Below are 18,891 nucleotides of genomic sequence, written 5' to 3' on the forward strand. Positions count from 1 at the left end.
GAGGAGATTTGTGTTTGACCTAAGAGTGAAACAGAAGATTTTACAACGCAGAAGTCTTGGGAGAACCATTCTCATGAGAAAGTTCTGTCTGGAGATCATGCGTTGTCTTTTTCCTTTCTTTTTCCCTATTTACATTAAATAAAAAAGCAAACCCCCAAAAGAGGACAACATGAATCAACGTGCATATAAGCACTGTCCAAAATTCAGGGGGGAGCAGGGGGTCTCTTCTGCATGTATTTAAAATGTACCCTGTTCTGTTTGAAAAATAATGAATTCTCCAAAACAAAACCAAAAAAACCTTCACATTTGTAAGGTTACAACTATCTTGGCAGGAGTAATATGAAGGTGCCAGGAAAGCTTCTGAAATGTGCAAATTTTTTCTGAAAATATTGAGCTTTTTCTTAAAACAAAGCACTCATTCCTCAAAGGTATTAAGGGCACATTCTTTTCACATTCTACTCTACCAGCTCAAAGCTTCAAAATGTGCTTATTTTAAAAGTTATCTTCTAGAGCAGTTTAAAGTCTGGCTGATCTAACTGAAGCATACTAACAGTCAGTTCTTCTCATCAGCATTTTAAAGTATATTTCAGTGTATTTCCTGTTTGTCTTTACTTGAAGACATGGTCTGATACATAACTATATTTGTTTCCATCTGCTCCAAAATTTCCACTGATGAAAAGTACAAAATTTCTTTGGAAGAGTGGCTCCTTTTTGTCTCTTTAGCCTGATTTTGCTTGTTGAAGGATTCGGTTCTGATGTGACTACACACACTTGGAGGAATCTTCCAAACAAACAGCAATAGATCAGACTTGTAATGCTCTACCCAAGAAATCGGCCCCTGTAAGATGCTAAAAAAATGGTTTATGGAGTCAGAAGCTCTATGGAATAACCCAGTGACCCTGTGGACATTTCTATGCAATACCTTCCAATAGCAACAGTCTTTTGTTCACGATATTCTTCACAGTTTTATCCAGTGCCAAAAAGCTGCAAGACTACACTGTTGTTCTAAAGTCAGATATCAACAGTGGGACAATTACAGAATCACAGAATGGGTTGAAAAGGACCACAGTGCTCATCCACTTCCAACCCCCTGCTCTGTGCAGGGTCACCAACCAGCAGACCAGGCTGCCCAGAGCCACATCCAGCCTGGCCTTGAATGTTCCCTGGGATGAGGCATCCACAGCCTCCTTGGGCAACCTGTTCCAGTGCCTCACCACCCTGTGTGTGAAAATAACATATTGTTCCAATTTCTTTAGACAGAAGTCAGAACCATTTTGACCACAGCTTCAATGCTGCCAGTTTTTTTGCTGTTTTTAGAAGAAATGTTACTCTCAAAAACTGCTCAGTCATCATGTTTATGTTGAATTCCACTTTCCATCTGCCTACTTATAGATTCAAGGCATGATTACATGGTATTTGTATCTATACTCATGTACATGCGTGCACATAAGTATTTATTCAGGTACCTTGTCCTTTATGAACAATGTGCAAGTATCCTTTGGCCGTTAGTGTGTAAAACTCTACATCAGCTGTACTTACAATAACCTGATATATACATTTGCTTTCCTGTCAGTTAGCTAGGTTTCATACAAACAAGACTGAACTAGAGTTACTGTTCTGAAGTAAAGACTCCACTGGCCAACAGCACAACTCTCTCGATCTGTTTTCAGTCTAAACATTGGCAACTTTGCCTGTATTTAGGGATTCACATATTTGACTCATATTATGACAACCTTCATCATTTTCTTGACCTGTATTTAGAGTCCATCTGATTAGTTAACAGTCCATACTGCACTCTGGAAGGTCAAACTGATGCCGCAAACCCAGAGCTCAAAAGAGCTCAGAGCACAAAGCAGAGCTTGACTCTGTGGAGCAGTCTGTGCAATGCAGTACCAGGGCTAAAAATTATAAATAAAAATGAGACCGGTCTACTTACAGTGCCAAATAAAATCTTTGCATCTTATAAAGAGGATGTAAATACATCTGCGGGATGCCCCTACTGCCATGAAGCTAGATTTTACATCAAGCCAGATTCTCTATCTTGTTCTCACTGGAATTTTAATTAAAGCTTTGTTCTTGATGTGGTTATTCATACACCTTTCTCAGGTTTGATGCTGATTACCTAGAAGGAGTTAAAACCAATAATACTTCAGGTCCAGTGTAATCCTGGATCCAGTTTTCTGGGTGGAGAAGCAGAATGTTCTTCATTGAACACACAGTCAGCGAAGAGCTAGGAACAAATTGTTTAAATGTTGGCATTGCTCTAGTGCACAAAAAGCACAGAGGATTCATAGAGCTGCACTGTTTCCTGTCAGTGGTATCTTCTGTGGGGTGCTAATGGCATATGGCAATGCAACTATCAATCCTTTCTTCACTTAAAGAAGCGAAGAAGGACACACTGAAGACCAAAAAGCAGATCTGTTCTTGTACACAGAACAGCACTGCTCTACTCCCCAATTTGACACCTGTCTCAAAGCACCATTTATCTACTATCAGTGGAAGAAACTTGTCTGTACGCTAAAATTCCCTGATGTGTTCATCCCAAACAGCAGTCAAACCGTAAGCCAAAACACACAGGTACTATGCTTGCTATCATTGCATGTGACTTCTGACAGAGGACCATATTGTTCTGTCTCAAGAAGATACAAGCTGTAACAAGCCCACAGGGAGGAACAGTGTAGCAGCATAAGGGGTAAAAATAAACAAAAGAGTTGATTTGTCAGGCACATAAAAATAGCAGGTTGAATGTAGGAATGGTGCTACCCTGTCATGTATGATATTCTGACAAATATCATCAGGAGATTCCATGGCTTGCTTTAATTCCTAGTGCTCTTTTAATTTAGAAGAAAAAAAAAGGGTTTTTTTTTCATTTATTTGTTTTGTGCTTGTTTTTTTTTTTCCTTCGTACCACTCCTCCCACATCTGTGACACTGACTGGGTCTGATTCATTTTCATCATCTGAGATGCTACAGGTTAGATTTTGCTTTCCTTCTCTATGCTAAAAAAAGGGCAGTTACCTATGACAGGCAAGAATCCGTTATTTTCATTGCATCTAACATTGCTACACTGCTTGGAAAAACACAGTTTTATTCTTGAAAGTATTGCAGCCTTTACATGTGTCTCCTCTCATAGTCTTTAAAAAACTGCTACTGAGATATGTGATAAACAAAATATGCAAATCCTCACACTGCCAACTAGTACTGTCTTACAGCTAGTCACAAATGCCTTATAGATTGAAAGCGTGGTCTCCTCAAAAAGTTCTTCTGTACAGTGTATATCAAAGGAGGGGAAATGCATACATGCTTCTGAGTGTGCCTTCAAATTACAAAAGCATCCTACGACACTTTATACACAGTCAGCTTGAGCCATAACTGGCTAGCTTTCCTGCACTGCCATTCAGCTCTATGTACCAACTCCAGACTGTGTAGAGCATGCAGCCTTTTTGCTGTCTTTGGCATCAGATCCAAATTCTTGCTCCACCCCATTTTAGTCCAAATGATGAAAACCTCTTGGTTTGGGGGTCTCAAGGGCTGCTCATTCCCAAGTAGAACTGAGAAGCAGGCTGTTACCAGATGAATGGTGAGTGAGGTGCTGCTGAAGCTATCTGGTTTATTACCATAAAAGCTTTTGGGTGGAGATCACAGAGCAAGCATGTATTGGTTGGAAGAAAATGTGTTGGTAGACAGAAACATTACCTTGTATGGTTTGTGCTTTGTTTCCAATTAGCTGTATGGGAGGAATGCAAACAGAGGCTTGTCAAAGTGATGTCAAGTCGGATTAAAGCAGAGGACCTCTTGGAAAAGGCCTATGTGAGAATGATCAAGGGGTCAAATTAGAGCTTTTGATGACCTTTTAGTCTTGTTTTGTCTCTGTGTCTCCTATGAGTTCTTTTGGAAGCCATGCTCTTCTAAGTATAGGAAAATTTTATTTTATCCAAGTAAAAGATGTACTCTTGTATATTTAAATGTACTTAGAATTGTAACAACCTTCTTTTTTGTGTGTGTGTGAATATGGCCAAATTTTATAGCAGACAAAAATGGGTGACTTCTGCTTTTTGTTTAGCTCTATGTGTGTGTTTGTATACTAGAAATGAGACCTGTGTTGCTGCGCACAAAAGTGTGCTACCAAAATAATCTTGCCTGTAGACGTCTGTATTTGGCATACTGACTGTTTTTAAAGGGTTACTTTTTATTAGCAGAAAAGGTGTAGAACTGGCAAGGTGCAGAAGAAGAAAAGACAAGTTCGTGTTGTACCTCTTCAGTTTAACCTACATTTTTCCTTTGTCTGGCTTTATAGCACTGGTACCACAAAACATACTTTGCTGCTTGTACACCAGCTCTTGCCCTGCTTCCTTCACTCCCAGTGCTGACTCCCTGCTGATAAAAATAAGCAGGCAGGAAAGGAATTGAGGCATCTCTGTATTCCACTATCTTAAAAATATTACAGACTGGCTTTGTAAAGCCATCTCTGTTTTGATAGGTATCCCAAAGACTGCTGACTGTTGTTACCACAAAGAAGTACTTCTGCACGTTTGTATGGTACTTCCCGTGTTCAAGTTATAAAATATGTCATGTATTCCTGTATGAGCTTAGTGCTTCCTGGATTATCAGTTCATTTCTAATTATATGTAAGTTTTGTGAAGAGTTCCCACCCCTTGCTGAATAATTCTGGCTGTCTTACCAATTTTGTGATCACAAAGAACAAGTTCATTATTTAATGATCTACTGAAGCAGTCAAGACTTGACAGCTTGTGTAAGCATGATTGACTTAAAATAACCAAGGCAACCCAGTTTCCAAGTACATTCTCCTTTCTATGCTCCTTTTTTTAATGTTACTGCTGCTCATAGTCCTTTGTCTTGTTTTCATTTTCTTCTTTCCATCCAATGAAGTGTAAGAGCTTTAGTGTCTCTTCAATCAACTGATACATAGTGTTCTTATCCACTTCATTTGCTATGTATCAGCATAGTGATTTTCATGTAATCAAGCATCCTAAAGGCCTTACAAGCCATTTAATTACCTGTCACAAGTCCAATTACTGTATGTAAGCAGACTGCCTTGCTGCTCTGAGAAAACACTACATGCAGGCATTGATTTTATTAAAGGGCTTTAGTTCAGTTAGTAATAACTGAACAGTAAGATTATTTATGCTATGATTCCAACCAAATTGAATTTGTACTGCTCAAAAGGGTAGTAAACTCCACAAAGCACAAAACCCTACATTGTGTTTCACTACTTCTGGCATGTGACAGAAAAGCAAATGGAGAAAGTTAACACCAAACAGATAGAGTTTCAAACTCTAAAAATACAAACTATGCAATTATTTTTCTCAGAAAAGATGAGACTGTTGAGTTCCTCAGTACCAGGGTTAGTAACAATATTGTTTGCTGGGAGGTTGGCCTTCCAGAACACCACCACATCTTACTTTGCTTGCATATCCATACTGAGCAAAAGCTTGAATTTCCTGATTATCAGAGGCTTTCTCCACCATTCACACTGATGGAAATCCCTTCCACTCGTGCAGCTATTTCTCATTTCAACCTGCAAGAGCAGGCATGCCAAGTCAACTCTGGAATGCATCCATTGCTTGAACATATCTCATTTTTAATTCAGAAGTCAGAAGAAGCATTCCTCTGGCTGTGCAAAGGAAGTCACTCCGATGCAATCAATCACATTAAGTGAAACAACAGCAACTGTGAGTAACAAAGAATACTACAAGTAGAAGTATTGGTGGACATCCATCAGATGTCAGAGTAATTGGGGTTAATTTCAGTCAAGTCAGCTTCTCTAGCTCTCTCCCCAGAATGTCCTGCCACAGTTACCATCTCAGCACTCTGTCTGATGCTCTCAGGCTCCTGGTGCTCCCTGCTCAGCCTACAACCACTGACCCTTCTTTCAGCATGGAGAAGCCAGGAAGGCTGAAGCACACTTTGCCATCCTTCTACTCCCTTCACTCCACAACGATTGTGGCTTCATTGTTTGATCTTCACTGATCACAAGAACTCTACACCTTGGCCTACCTCCCATCGTAAAATCCAGACCACTGATTCTGCAGTGCTACTAGAAATCCTAGAAGTGCACTGTACCTTCATTTCTGATTCAGGATGAAATGGGCACCTCTACTGAAAAAGACCTTTCTATTTCCTGCTGTAATCTACTAAATCCTTAGAGATCCTGAGTTATAATGCTAATCCATGTAACCTTGCTCATGTACAAGATCTGAGATGTTCAGCTTCTTATTCCTCCTCTGTTTCAGCCCAGAAAGATGCAATTGGATTCATCTTAGATGTTTATAAGAGTAGCCTTCCCAGTACTTCAGAGGACCCAGAGCTTTTAGGTGAATTACTCAACTATCACTTTTGTCTAAACAATGACACACATGGAAATGTAAATCGTTCCTTGCATTCCTTCCAGGAAGCAACTAATAGAGTATTTAAAATAATAGAAAACATAGCTGTAATGGACAGGATCTGAGCATGTCTTCTTGGAAAAATAAGACATTATTCCATTAGGAACTCGACCATTTACCTGTTTTTTTAATATACACCACATAAAGCCTTTGATTCCCAGAATAGCACTACTGCTGCTTTGGATTTTAAAAGCAATTTCTCTAATCTCTAAGTTTAGGGTTTTTTTTCCTCCTTTGCAACACGTGGGTCAGACACAGCATTCTCCTTTAATATATTCAGGAAAGTAGCCTCAGTGGGACCTTTTTTGGTAACAAAAACACCCTGAGGTTTGACACAGCATATCCAAACCTCTGCAGGAGAAACAAAGACCAAAGTACTCAGTATACAGACTAAGGTGTTACATACGCCATTAAGTCATGCTATCATGGTGACAAAAGTTACAGAAGTTAAAAAGCAAAACAACAAAAAAACCCTCATGCTCTTGCTGTACAAAGCTGAATCAGCAGAATCCCTGCCATAGGTGCAGCTGCACTCGTGTGCTTTTGTCATCTCAGTGTTCACTGCTTAGCAGAGGTGTTGATATTCTGGCATAGTTCTAAGAGTGACATTCTCCAAAAATAGCTGAGCCTTTTGAGTTCAAAGCATTTATTTGTGAGTCAGTAAAACACATCTGTCAATAGCACTAATTTTTTTAAAATATGAGAGCAGCTGGAGCTGACTGTATATCTCAGAAAAAATTATACTGATGGCAAGCATTCCTCCTATTGCAAAAGATGCACCTAAAATTTTAGAGAAGACAATTCAAATTATTTCTCTATATTGAAAGTGCTTAATCAAGCAAAAAAAAAAATACCATTTTATATGATCTGGCCCCTGGGCAACGTGATCCTGCAGTGGATGTCCCTGTTCACTGAAGGGGACTTGGACCAGCTGGCCTTCAGAGGTCCCTTCCAACTCTAAGGACTCTGTGATTCTATCATAATAAAATAGCTGCCTGAATAACTGAACTAATTTATACCTGATTTATTGGAGGCATTTTTTTGGTTTTGTTTTTGACCAATGAATATGACAAAGAATATTCTCTTTCCCCGTGTCAGATGATGTACTAGGCAAAACTGCAACTACTGAGTTTCCTACCATTGCGCACATCATTTAAAAACATGAAGGATCACCAAGAATATTTTTTAAGATACTTGGTTGCCCACCATTTTTCTCTCTGGAGTTCAAACCTCTCAGAATGTTATCGTCTCTGACAAGCTACAGATTGCAACATGGAAAGGCCCTGTGACTTGCTCCAGGTAATGTTGCAAGTCAATGTCAAGACTGTGAGCTGAACACAATTGTTCTGCATCCAGTTCTCCTTTCTGCATTATACTTCTTTTTCTAATCCCTGCTAATTCCAATTCCCATGATTTTTTTTTTCTGTGGGAATTTTAATTCTATGGTTTTATTTCTAGTTCAGGCTGACTTTCGTATTTTAAATGGCTAAAATAGTTAATATACTGGGACTAGAAATTCTAATGAGAAGGGGTTTTGTTAATAAATGGAATCTTAGCATCCTTGACAAGATCATACATATTTTGCCATGTCTTCTCATGATACATCAAGAATCACCACCTTTTTTCCTCTGCACTGAGTGCCATAGGTGACAAAGAATAATGAAAACATGTCATACAACTGCTCTACAGTAATAGTAAATAATGCATATTCTCTTCATTTTTATTTAATTGAGAAAACATATTTTATTCATGACATTTGGAGTTCTGCCTGTCCACCTTCCACATCTGAGCATCATTCACTTGAGGGGAAAGAAACAAAGGAATCATCAGAACATTCTGAAGACTGACATTTTTGTTATGCCCAAGACCTAAAATGTCACGTTGCTCAGCGTAAATGGCTTTGCTACAGTAGGTGTATTGCTTTTTGTTCTTGGGCAGACCTGCTCAATATAGATTCTCTCATTGTCAAGAAACCCCTCTTTTGAAAACACATAGAATCAGAACAGAGTTTTTAATTGTTTGCATAAGAGCTAATTAAAAGGAAATGGTAGGAGACAGTTTGCATAAACTTGGACGTCCAACTGTTAGTAATGCTATAATAGGCCAGCTTTGGGAGTACAGTATTAGTTTCAACTCATTCCATCTAACACTTTTCCTATTTTAAATCATGTTTAAAGTTCCATTTCTAAAATAGTCCTATTTTTCTGACCGCAGTTTCACAGAACAATGGAGCCATTGCCACATCTGTCAGATTTAGAAAAAAAGTAATTAAAAAATGAAGTATTGATCCCACTCTGCCTCCTGCAAACTTGACTCCCTTAAATTATTTTACTATTGCAAAATCCTAATTCCATGCAGGATTTTATTTTATTTTCTGAAAACATTTTCTATCATTCAATGACAACCATGCCTAGGTAATACACATAAAGACAGGTATGGACTTGATGGTTTTTTTTTTCTCCAGATAGACTTTGTTTTTAAGATTGCCCCTACTCACTAAGAAGTCAGCATTTTAACTGATTAAAAGCCTCACTGTTGATAAGGTACAGCTCAACAGCAGCCCTCAAAGCAAAGGACAGATTTACATTTCCAGCTGGGGTCATGGCAAGCTTTGTGCTTTGTGCTGAGGCTCTGGGGGAGTGCTCCTTTCAGTTGTCAAGTTACTGCAAACCGCAGCATCTCAGCTTCACAATTCTTGATTTCTGTCTTCCTCCTGCTCCCCCACAACATCCTTCAGGATCTGTGGAATCCCTCATACATACACGCATTTATACAGATGTTACGTTTTTCTTTAGCTCTCTCTCGCCGAGATCCCGTTTAACCCAGCTCTTTGCTCACAGCTTTACCCGGGGGCTGCTCAACACCTGGATCTCCGCTCACCTCCAACGCACACCTCCGGCTCAACCAACATTTTGGAGCCCGGCTAAGCAGCGAGCCTTCCAGCTGCCTCGCACAAAATGAGATCACCTCGCGCTGATGGAGAGAGGGGCCGGGTGCGCTGCCAGGTCTGCGTGAACAAGCAGGGGTCATTCCAAGACCCGACAGTGGTCGGGCCGGGGGCTGCGGGACAACCACCTCCACCCCCCGGACTCGTGCTGCTCGAGGGCTCCGAGTCCGACCCCGGAGCGGCACCGTCACCCTCTTGCCGTTTTTCGGGACTTTTTCTCTCCCTCCGGCTACCTCCTCACGACAGGGCAGCGCAAGGCTGTGCAGCGCAGGTGGCGGCTGACGGGCCGACCCGAGCCGGCAGCCGAGCCGCGACCCAGATGCTCTCGGCGCCCATCCCCGAGCCGCGCGTCCCCGGCCGTGCCCTCATCCCCCCGCAAGATGTCCGCTGCGGCCCAGCCCCTGCCGGGCCCCTCCGCTCCGGCTCGGCGGCGCACCCGCAGCCCCGGGCCCGCCCCAGGCAGCCGGCCGGGGGGAGGTCGGGCCGCTCCGGCTGCTCCCCGCATCCCGCCCCTCCCGGCGCTGTCTGCTCTTGAATTACCTGTTTTGATGACCCGCGCAGCCCCTTTTTTTTTTTTTTTTTTTTTTTTTTTTTTTCCTCCTTCTCTCTGCAATGACAATCCGTGGCCGGCCACTCGCTCCCCCCCTCCCTCGCCTCGCCTCTCCTCGCCGTCGCTCTCCCTCCTCCTCCTTCTTCTCCTCCTCCTGCTCAGCGGGAGCCGGTGTCAGTCAGTCACATCAGCTGCCCGAGCAGGCAGGGAGAGAAATGCCCGTCGGCTTCCGGGAGTGCCAAATAAAGACAAGTCCAGAAAGAGAGAGAGACGGTGACAGAGACGGAGAAAGAAAGCAAAAAGTGGGTGGAGTGTGAAAATGGAAGAAGAGGGAAAGGCTGAGGTGTCTCTTAGCGGTGACGGCAGCGCGGTGCCGGAGAGGAAATGGCAGCCGTGCGGCATCGCGGAGGAGCGGGCAGCGGCCGGGCTGCGAGGGCAGGGGCACGCAGGGCAGGGGCAGCCGTGGCCACAGGTGTGCCGGCCCCGCTTGCCTGCCGAGCACGGCTTGGGCGAGCGGGAGCGCCGTGCGCTGGGAAAGGGGAGCGGGACGGTGTGGGAAGTGTGTGCGGGTAGAGCCAAAGGCGTGCTGCGGGCAGTCTGCTGCTTTCTGCGAAGCGGAGTCAATTGCAGCAGCCTGAGCGCTGCGACGGCTGTGTCTGCGCTGGCGTGGCTGCCATACAGCACGTCCTCTCCCTGTAGGCAAACCCACGTGCCTGGGCCTTGCGCGTCGGGCTCTGCGGGCTTCACGCTAGTCTCTACCGCCTGTGACCACATGGGTTCTGCAGTTGTGCGGTGCTCAGCGCTGTGGTCCCAAAGGTGTGTGATCACTCACCTGAAATCTGCTTCTCCTCTAGGTATTGCTGAGCTGACTTTCTGCACGGAAGTCTTGGGGGAAGAGCACGAGTTCATAGCCTTTAATGAAACAGTTTGCTCTGAAATGAAACAGGAGTCATTAGTCAGTCATAAAAAAAAATAAATGATTGCAAACATTTTTCCAGGTCAGCCTTGTGGCTGTGCAAAAACTGGTGGCAATTTTGTCTGTAAAATACATAGTTTATTTTAGAAGACTTTGTGTTTGACGTCTGAGCATTTGACAACACTGTAAAATGTAAGATGGAAATACTGGTCTCAATTATGCAGTTCTTAAGTGGGGGCTGTGGAAAACTGTATCATAAAAAAGATGCCATAGCTACAGCAGACCTTAGTGACTGTACAGAAATGAGATGTGGAAACAGCAATAAGCAAAAGCAAGCTGACTGCAAGGATCAGCCTAGGATCAAAACGCTGCTGTGGACAGTGCTATCATCAGAAGTTGCAAGAAGTCAGAGCTGCAGCTTCCTGTAGACAATGAAGGAACAACTTCTTGGTGTATTTAAAAGAAAGAAAAAGCACACAGATGAAATCAACAGAACAGCTGTTCTTAAATATGAGTCTTGGCAAACCTTCCAAGTAGGAAAAACATAGTATGAAACTGAGCACCTGGTTGCAAAAATGCTCAGGACACAGGCAGCGCTTGAGAGAAGCAAGAAAGAAGCTTAGAAGATCTTGTGGAAATGAAGCACAAAAAGTTTAACCAACTGTGGAATAACTAAATGAAAGCTCCGGATCCATATACCGTACTACAGAGAGAAAAAACATTCCAGTACCTTTGCAGTGTCAGTGGGATAAATGGAAATTTTGGGATGCCAAATGCCCTCCAATTTCTTCAATGTCAATTTAATTTGAGGAAAATGTGATGCCATTAACTTACAAAACATTTTGCAAGCTCTTACTGTAAGAGCACAATCAAGCACACCGCATCTCTCTTTGACATCACAGGCATGTGAAAAGGAGGGGAAAACAGTTGGGCATTTTCTTTACGTGGAACAGTTTACAGGCTGCCAGGCTGGCAGATAACTTGTGCATCCTTTTTCCCTGTAACACATCTTCCCTCTTGACTTCTAGTGCATTCTTTAAGCATAGGAGCTACACAGAACAGTCAAGCTCTTTTGCTCTTTTCACCTCCCCAGGAGGACGTTGGCAGACATCAAAGGCTAAGACTAAGGTAAGGAGGACACAAGAAGTGATAAATTTAGCTAGAAGGGAGAAACAAGAGCTTCTGTAATTGTAAAGTGACCTCATAATAAAGAGGAAACCCAGTGGCAAGTAGAGATGTAAGATGTAGCTCCTGCCTGAAAACATGCTATTAGAGGAGAAAATCTTGCCCATTTTGGTTTCTACATAAATGAAGACAATCTTAAAAGGCAGTTCTATAAAGAATTTCACAGTTAACTCAAGCCTAGGAACAGCCCCCTACAGGGAAGGAAAGAATGAGAGAGATGCAAATTTTGGACTTTGCAAAATATTGAGTAGATGACATACTATTGTTCTAACGCATCCAGGGAAAAAAGAAAAGGCTTGGACTGCAATAAAAATGTGTTTTGAAACTGTTTGGCATTGACATCAAGTGAAACACTGAGTGAGGAAAGCCTGGAAGATCAGATTTTGAAGCTGAGGTTTTTTTTTTTTTTCCTCAGTCTAACAATGCATTCATTTGTTGGTTTATGGGCAGAAAATAAATTGATGCCAGAAATCGCAACATTAAAAGTTAGAGAGATTTTTGTTTGTATACTTTTTTTAGTACAGAAAGAATCAACAACTGCAGAACCAAAAGGTTTAAAAATCTTCTCAAAAGGCTTCTGAAGTCTTCTAAAAGTCTTTAAAATGTAGATACCATGCATTCATGCTGGAAGAAAAAAAAAGTCTTGCAATTCCAGTTCATGGCTGAAGTTATGTGGAGCTTGAGTAAATATATATTGAGGTGGAAACAAAATGGAATATCTTATGGAAGTCTTGGTAGTGTGACTTATTAGGTCTACACATGAGTGCATTTGTTAGGATGCCCTTTGCTTACCAAATCTATTGTTTAGTCTTCAGAATTTGCAAAAACGTTCACAGTAAGCTAAATGAATCAGTAAAGAAAGCTCTGTGGGCATCTCACACAGATGCAGTGCCAAGACACACGGATAAAAAAAAGAAGATTCTGCCAAACAAGTGGACTATCTCTCCTTTTTCAGACTAGTGTGAAATAAGGCTGAATATGGCAACATCCAATCTGGTTGCCTATAAAATAAGATTAAGGGAGATCAAATAATATTTGGCTGATAAGTCGTCACTGCACTGCTTGTCGTCTCTTCTCTGCAATTCTCTCTTTGATTCTGGGAGTGTGGACTCTCATAACTGTGCACTGATAAGTCGGATGCTTCTCTTTAGGCATGGAAACATGAAAAGTTAAATAAAAAGCACGTGCTTAATATGTCATTAAGTATGTGAGTAATGGCATCTTCATGCAGCAGAGCACTTAGGCATTCCAGTTGTATTCAAGCAGCTTGTCACTTAGGGATGGAATTGCTCACTTGTTTATAATTCAGTATATGCATAAGGGCTTTGCTGAATCCGGAGGGAAAATGTCTTGATCTCACAAATACTAATTTTTGTGACTACTTTCACTAATGATAGTTTGGTGTTTTAATTCCTTTCTGTGGTGCTGTTCTATTGGGAAAGCTACTCAGAGAATACCATAAGCTTGAGCTTCAGTTCTGCTAATTATTTAAATTGCCCTATCTATTTATTATCATGAGATACAGGCTGTTGCACTGCTAAAAATCCTGTTTTGATACAGATTTTGATACCAATTTTGATACAGATTTCAAGTGAAGTTTCATGATTTAAATTACAGGCAGAAATTTGCAAGGAATACTTTTAGTGAGGATGCTTGAACAGAGAATCAGAAGAAGGAAAGCAAAATTTCCAAGTGTGTGACTGTAGTGTTCTGTCATCTTCAACTATGCTTTTGTTGCGTGTGAAAGCTGTGGATGGGACAGTCAAAAGGAATGACAAAGTCTCATTCATTGGTCAGTGCTAGTTTTTCCCAACTGCTTTGGCTCGTTCAAAGTGTCCCAACATCCTCAGGAGTTCCAGATTACAATCATGTTTTTTTTCTCACCCTGGAGATAGAAAGCATAGGCCAGCTCTAAACTTTGTCCTGGGATGACTTACTAATGATTCCCTGAGATTGATGCTCTTGTATGAGAAAGCCCAGACAGAGCAGTAGAAGTACTTAAAAATCCAGACATGGGAAAAAAATATGAGTTTTTGAGTGTATTTTAGGTTCTTGATGTTGCTTTTTCTGAGATTAGAGGGAATAACCAAGTCATGGATTCAAGGTTTTCTGTACAACCCTGGATTAGAAGCTTAATTTTTCTTTGTCTTCATTGTGTTAAATTACTAGATTCTAGGAAAAGGCAGCTTAAGGAAAACACCAAGCTGTGCAAAATTTATGGTAAAATCATATGAATTGATAACTTGTTTATTTAATTGTTACAGACAGTACACTTCATAGGAAATATAGCCACATGAGTAGGTAGCCAAAGTATTCTAGCAGACACATATTTAGTGTTGTTTCAAGCTCTTAACTAGGCTATGCCCTTTTTCAGAGCTGTGAATAAGAGATTTATGTTCTTTATCTGAAATTACCTGTAGTAAATTTGGTGCTAGGTGACTTTTGCTACCCCTTTCTGCAAACAGCATTCCTAGCTGGTTTTGTCCACCTCCAAGCTCCTCTGCCATGGAAGAGTGAGAAGTCCTTTCCAACCCAAACTGTTCTATGGTTCTGTTTTTAAACTGGAAGCAGTAGATTTAGATTAGATTTTAGGAACAAATTCTTTATTGTGAGGGCAGTGAGACACAGAAACAGGTTGCCCACAAAGGCTGTTGATGCTCCCCCTGGAAGCATTCAAGGCCAGGCTGGATGGGGCTGTGAGCAACCTGGTCTAGCAGGGGGCTGGAAGTAGATGATCTTAAATGTCCCTTCCAACCCAAACCACTCTATGATTCTGTGATTCTATGAAGCGAGGGAAAGCAAGATAGGCACTCAGTCTCCATTAGAGCAGTTAATTCAGGCAGAGAATAACGTCCTTTGCCTTGCCATAGTCACTGTGATTGGGCTTGTCCTGTAAGTAACCATTTAGCTTTTGACATTAGTCTTCTGTGAGCACTCTTGCTAACCCTAGTAAAGAAATGAGTGGAAAAGTTTTGAATGTCAGCATCTGAAATCTTTGAATAATCTGGAAAGGTGCTGAGGTGATTTGTGCTTTTTCATACAGCACTGGAATGCCGAGGGTGACAGCGGTGTGAATTTTCTTCTGCTCCTTCAATCTCTCTCTCAGCTACGGACTTCAAGACTGAGGATATCTCAATTTTACATCCTGCTGCAAAATGAGACTGCTGGTATGGATCCCTAGGTACAGTACATTGTTTACATTAGTATGTAGTTTTGTTGGCCTAAATGACTATTTTACAAATGATGACTGCCTAGATTAGATATGAAGAGCTGATCAAGTACAGCAGCACAGAGCCACGCAGAATCATTTACCCTACTTTTCATCTCCATGGCAAATGAAAACGTTTTTTCTGTACTCTGAGAGCTTTCTGAGACCAGCCCCATTATATATCCCTATCAACGCATACTTTTCTCATTCAGCTGAGGTAGAGGGGTTTCTTCTGGTAAGTGAAAACGTGGTTTTCCTTTTATAGGCCTTAGCTGAGATACTTTGCATAATGGCTTGCTTTTTTCCCTTGCTTTCTGAATTACCATCATCTGTGTATTGAGTCTTTCTATGAAAACAGAAGAACAAACACAAAGCCAGAAAATGATTCTGCCTTTTTCGCCAGATGATCTTCCTGTAGGCACATTGTCTTCCACTCTACCTTTTATTTTTTGTTATTTTTTCCCAAAAAAGGAAGAGGAGCAAACAAAAGTTAAAAAAAAAAAAAAAAAAAAAAAGTATTTGTTTGATGGCTAAAATGGTTTGGAAAGAATTACAAATATTTTGCTCTGGTGGGGTGAAATCCTATTCCTCCTCAAATCAGTGCATGTTTTGCCAGTGGCTGATGAGCTTTCACCCTAAATTTTCACCTTAATGTTTAGCTTGAATGAATATAGACCAGTACTAGAAGAAAACATTTTGTTTCAAAGCAAGTCATTTATTTAATGCTCATTTTCCTGCTTTCCTGTATTTACATGGGCTCTGTACCTACTGTACCATATTTCTAGAAGCTATCATTTTCTTTAGAGAATATTGTTTGCTCTGCTGAATAATTCATCTTGGGGATCGCCTTTAATCCCCCATCAAATGTGCCACTCTTGTAACTTCATAGAGGAAAAAAAAAAAGGAACACAACACTGCAAAGCTGATTTATGAATTAGGCCATGAGAGTTAAAAATAAATAAAGTGTTGGTGTAAGTAAGTACATCTGGTTGGATTCTGGTTCAGTTATATCAGTGTCTCTGAAACAAAACTGTTGGTTCTATGCAGATTTCCACTAATGTGCAAAGATCTGGCTCTGACTTATCACAGAGTATAAAAAAGGAGCATGGGAGAAGCGTGGTGACAATTTGATATTTAGATGTCAGATAATTTGTCTGGCAATGTATGTAAGTTTTGAAGGAAAACAGAACTGCTTAGAATACAATGTAAATTCAACAGTAAATAACATGCAGTCTAATCCAAAATTCTATGTATCTTACCTGGTTAAAATATAAATGTTTTAGATGGAAAGGAAATACTCCAGAAGTATCTTCATAGTGAATTTGTGGTCCACAAACACTTTTAAGTTCTTTCATTGGATTTACACATTTGTTATAAGCAACTCCAATTAATTTTCTGTATATAAGATAGATTCAGGTACTGCACCTCTTACAAAGTGTTGTTTCAAAGCGGTGAGTCTTGAGGTACTTGTAAAGCATTAAAAGGAAATAATCAAAACAGTTGCATACTCGAAGAATGTATGCCTTGCAAAGTCAAACCAGTATTAAAAGTGCATATCAGTCCCACAGCATATGAAAGATTGTTGCTTGTATCTGAGCTGACCAATTCAGAAATGTCAGCCTCTTCCAGCCACCAGCTTCATTCAGCCTGTAATAAATAGCCAAATTGTCAGCTTGTGCAAGGGTTTTGTCTGGCTACTGTGTACGTACCTTAGTCAGAAGCAAAATTATGGGCTATACTGGGGGACCTCGGGCATTGCAGGGAATGAACTGCTGCAAGTTCTTCTGTATAGCAGTTAACAAAAGGAAAACAAAATACATTAGAGAAACAGAGAGAAATCTTCTGGAGAAACAAAAGAGAAGATGATTCCTACATTAACATTCTTGGAATATCAGGCTGATGTCCATCACCTGTTCTGGTGAGCAACCCAAATAGTCCCTTCTTTCTGAGTCATCTATCCACATCAGTAATTCATCACCAGCATTAATGTGATAATAATAATAATAATAAAAGAAATAATTCTGTAGTGTAGTTTTCCTAGGAATCTTCAGTGTTCTTTCATAGCAGGTCTTCCGTACATCTTTTTGGTTTTCAATGTTATCAAACAAATTTGGTGGAGAACCTGATGCTCCATACATGGAGTTTGTTCAAGATTGATTTCTTCATTGGTTGTCCTCGTTTTTATTGTGGTACATGTCCTCAGCCCAAAGGTGGTATGTTTTGTGTGGTCATTGGTCATTAGGTTAATAAAAACAGACCTGAAGGGCCTATTATTTGCTTTCTTTCATTAGTAATTTAACTTGTCACTCTCCTGTTGGATGTCAGTTCTAGGACTTTAATCACTACCATTTCAATTTCTTCGTTTTCTGAAATACAAATATTGGTTTTGTAAAGGATACAAACAAAACTTAGATTCACAGTCACCATGCCAGATATCTGACTGTTGGCTGGGTGCTAACAAGTATGAGCATTAGAAGAATTATCTTCGTGTATATTTTCGAGGAAGAGAGAAATGAATGAGAGGTCAGATCCCCAGAGCTGTTCAGGTCTCTTACAAGAACGTATTTCCCTAAATAGAAGATCACCAGTGCTGATTCATTTTTATTTATCTTGGAGCTGTTTCTAGACATTGGAAGTTCATACAAGAACCTTTCTGAGCAAAACACCTGCTGGTTTTAGTCCGGTTTTGTTTACGGGAGAGCCCCGCGCTTAAAGGTCTATTTGTTACAGGATGATTGAAGTCAATGCAAGTTTACCCATTGACTGGAAAGAGCAGGTGGCAGTTCTTATGGGTCTACTCCTGTACCAGCTGAAGTCAACCAAGCTGCTACTTTTATTTAATTGGAGATAGCTGTAATTCAACGAATAATTAGCAAAAATGTCAGTGCAAACCTCCTGAAGCCTTTGTGCAGCTGAGTCAGCTCACCTCTGAAGAATGTTGTTCACCTCCTCCAGATACGGAGTCTACTGACTGCAGTAGCAGTAGCAGATGCTGTGTGGGTGTGTATGTGTGCATCATGCCTTGCAACCTCATTCATTGCCTGTGGATTTCACCTTCATGCTCCACCTGCACAGGGCATTATTACTCAGTTTCCACACAGCAGCACTGGGTTCTGCCTGGTTTTTATATTTGGTTGAAAAGCAATCACATTCTCACTTTTTTTTTTTTTTTCTTTTCTTTCTTTTTTCAATTTTAAAAATCTTTGGATGTTTGTTAGGAATGTGCCTGTGGCTCCCCTTACACAGTACACACGAATTTCAGACTGGCTGGAGAGATGTGATCACATGTAGGATGATAAGAACAAATGCGCCAGTAGAGTAGTAAGACTATGTTACCATGTATTTACAGAAGTGATCTGTTTTGTCTGAGGAATTCCAATATCAGTAGCTATAATAGTTATTGTTGTTATGCATATTGCTATTAATACCTTCATCAGTCACACTGACAGTGGGGTCAAGTGCACATTCAGCAGGTTTGTGGTTGATACCAAGACATGGGGTGCAGTCTGCACACCAGAGTCATGGAACGACATCCAGAGGGACTCAAACAGGCTTGAGCAGTAGGCCCAGGTGAACCTGATGAGATCCAACAAATCCAAGTGCATGGTCTTGAACGTGAACAAAGGAACATCCACTACCAATGCAATCTGGAGGATGAAAGGATTGAGCACAGTCCTGC

The 18,891-nt window shown here is 40.9% G+C and overlaps 1 protein-coding gene and 1 long non-coding RNA gene across 7 annotated transcripts in view; one reads left to right on the top strand and one right to left on the bottom strand.

The window, feature by feature from the left end:
- CAP2 (cyclase associated actin cytoskeleton regulatory protein 2) overlaps window positions 1–9,963 on the bottom strand; it is a 64,232-nt gene extending 54,269 nt beyond the window's left edge. For 3 of the 5 annotated variants that reach the window (XM_042808710.1, XM_042808708.1, XM_042808707.1), the window contains exon 1: window positions 3,696–3,805. Coding sequence is in view for 1 of the 5 variants with exons in the window: in XM_042808709.1 (XP_042664643.1) it covers window positions 9,287–9,317 (31 nt within the window). In the remaining 4 variants the exon portion in view is untranslated. Of the gene's footprint in view, window positions 1–3,695; window positions 3,806–9,286; window positions 9,382–9,893 lie in introns of those variants that run through there. The other 2 variants (XM_042808706.1, XM_042808709.1) reach the window with 2 other exon arrangements.
- The window catches only part of LOC122155032, a 103,359-nt gene that overhangs the window by 56,774 nt on the left and 27,694 nt on the right, over window positions 1–18,891 (top strand). The window contains exon 3 of one of the 2 annotated variants that reach the window (XR_006167096.1): window positions 15,048–15,687. The exons of the other annotated variant lie outside the window; for it this stretch is intronic. This is a non-coding gene — a long non-coding RNA (uncharacterized LOC122155032). Of the gene's footprint in view, window positions 1–15,047; window positions 15,688–18,891 lie in introns of those variants that run through there. 2 annotated transcript variants of the gene reach the window in all.

The sequence above is a fragment of the Centrocercus urophasianus genome, unplaced genomic scaffold (genome assembly GCF_019232065.1).
Source record: "Centrocercus urophasianus isolate 14NV4802_14NV808 unplaced genomic scaffold, USGS_Curo_1.0 seq_11, whole genome shotgun sequence".
Taxonomy (NCBI): Eukaryota; Metazoa; Chordata; class Aves; order Galliformes; family Phasianidae; genus Centrocercus; species Centrocercus urophasianus.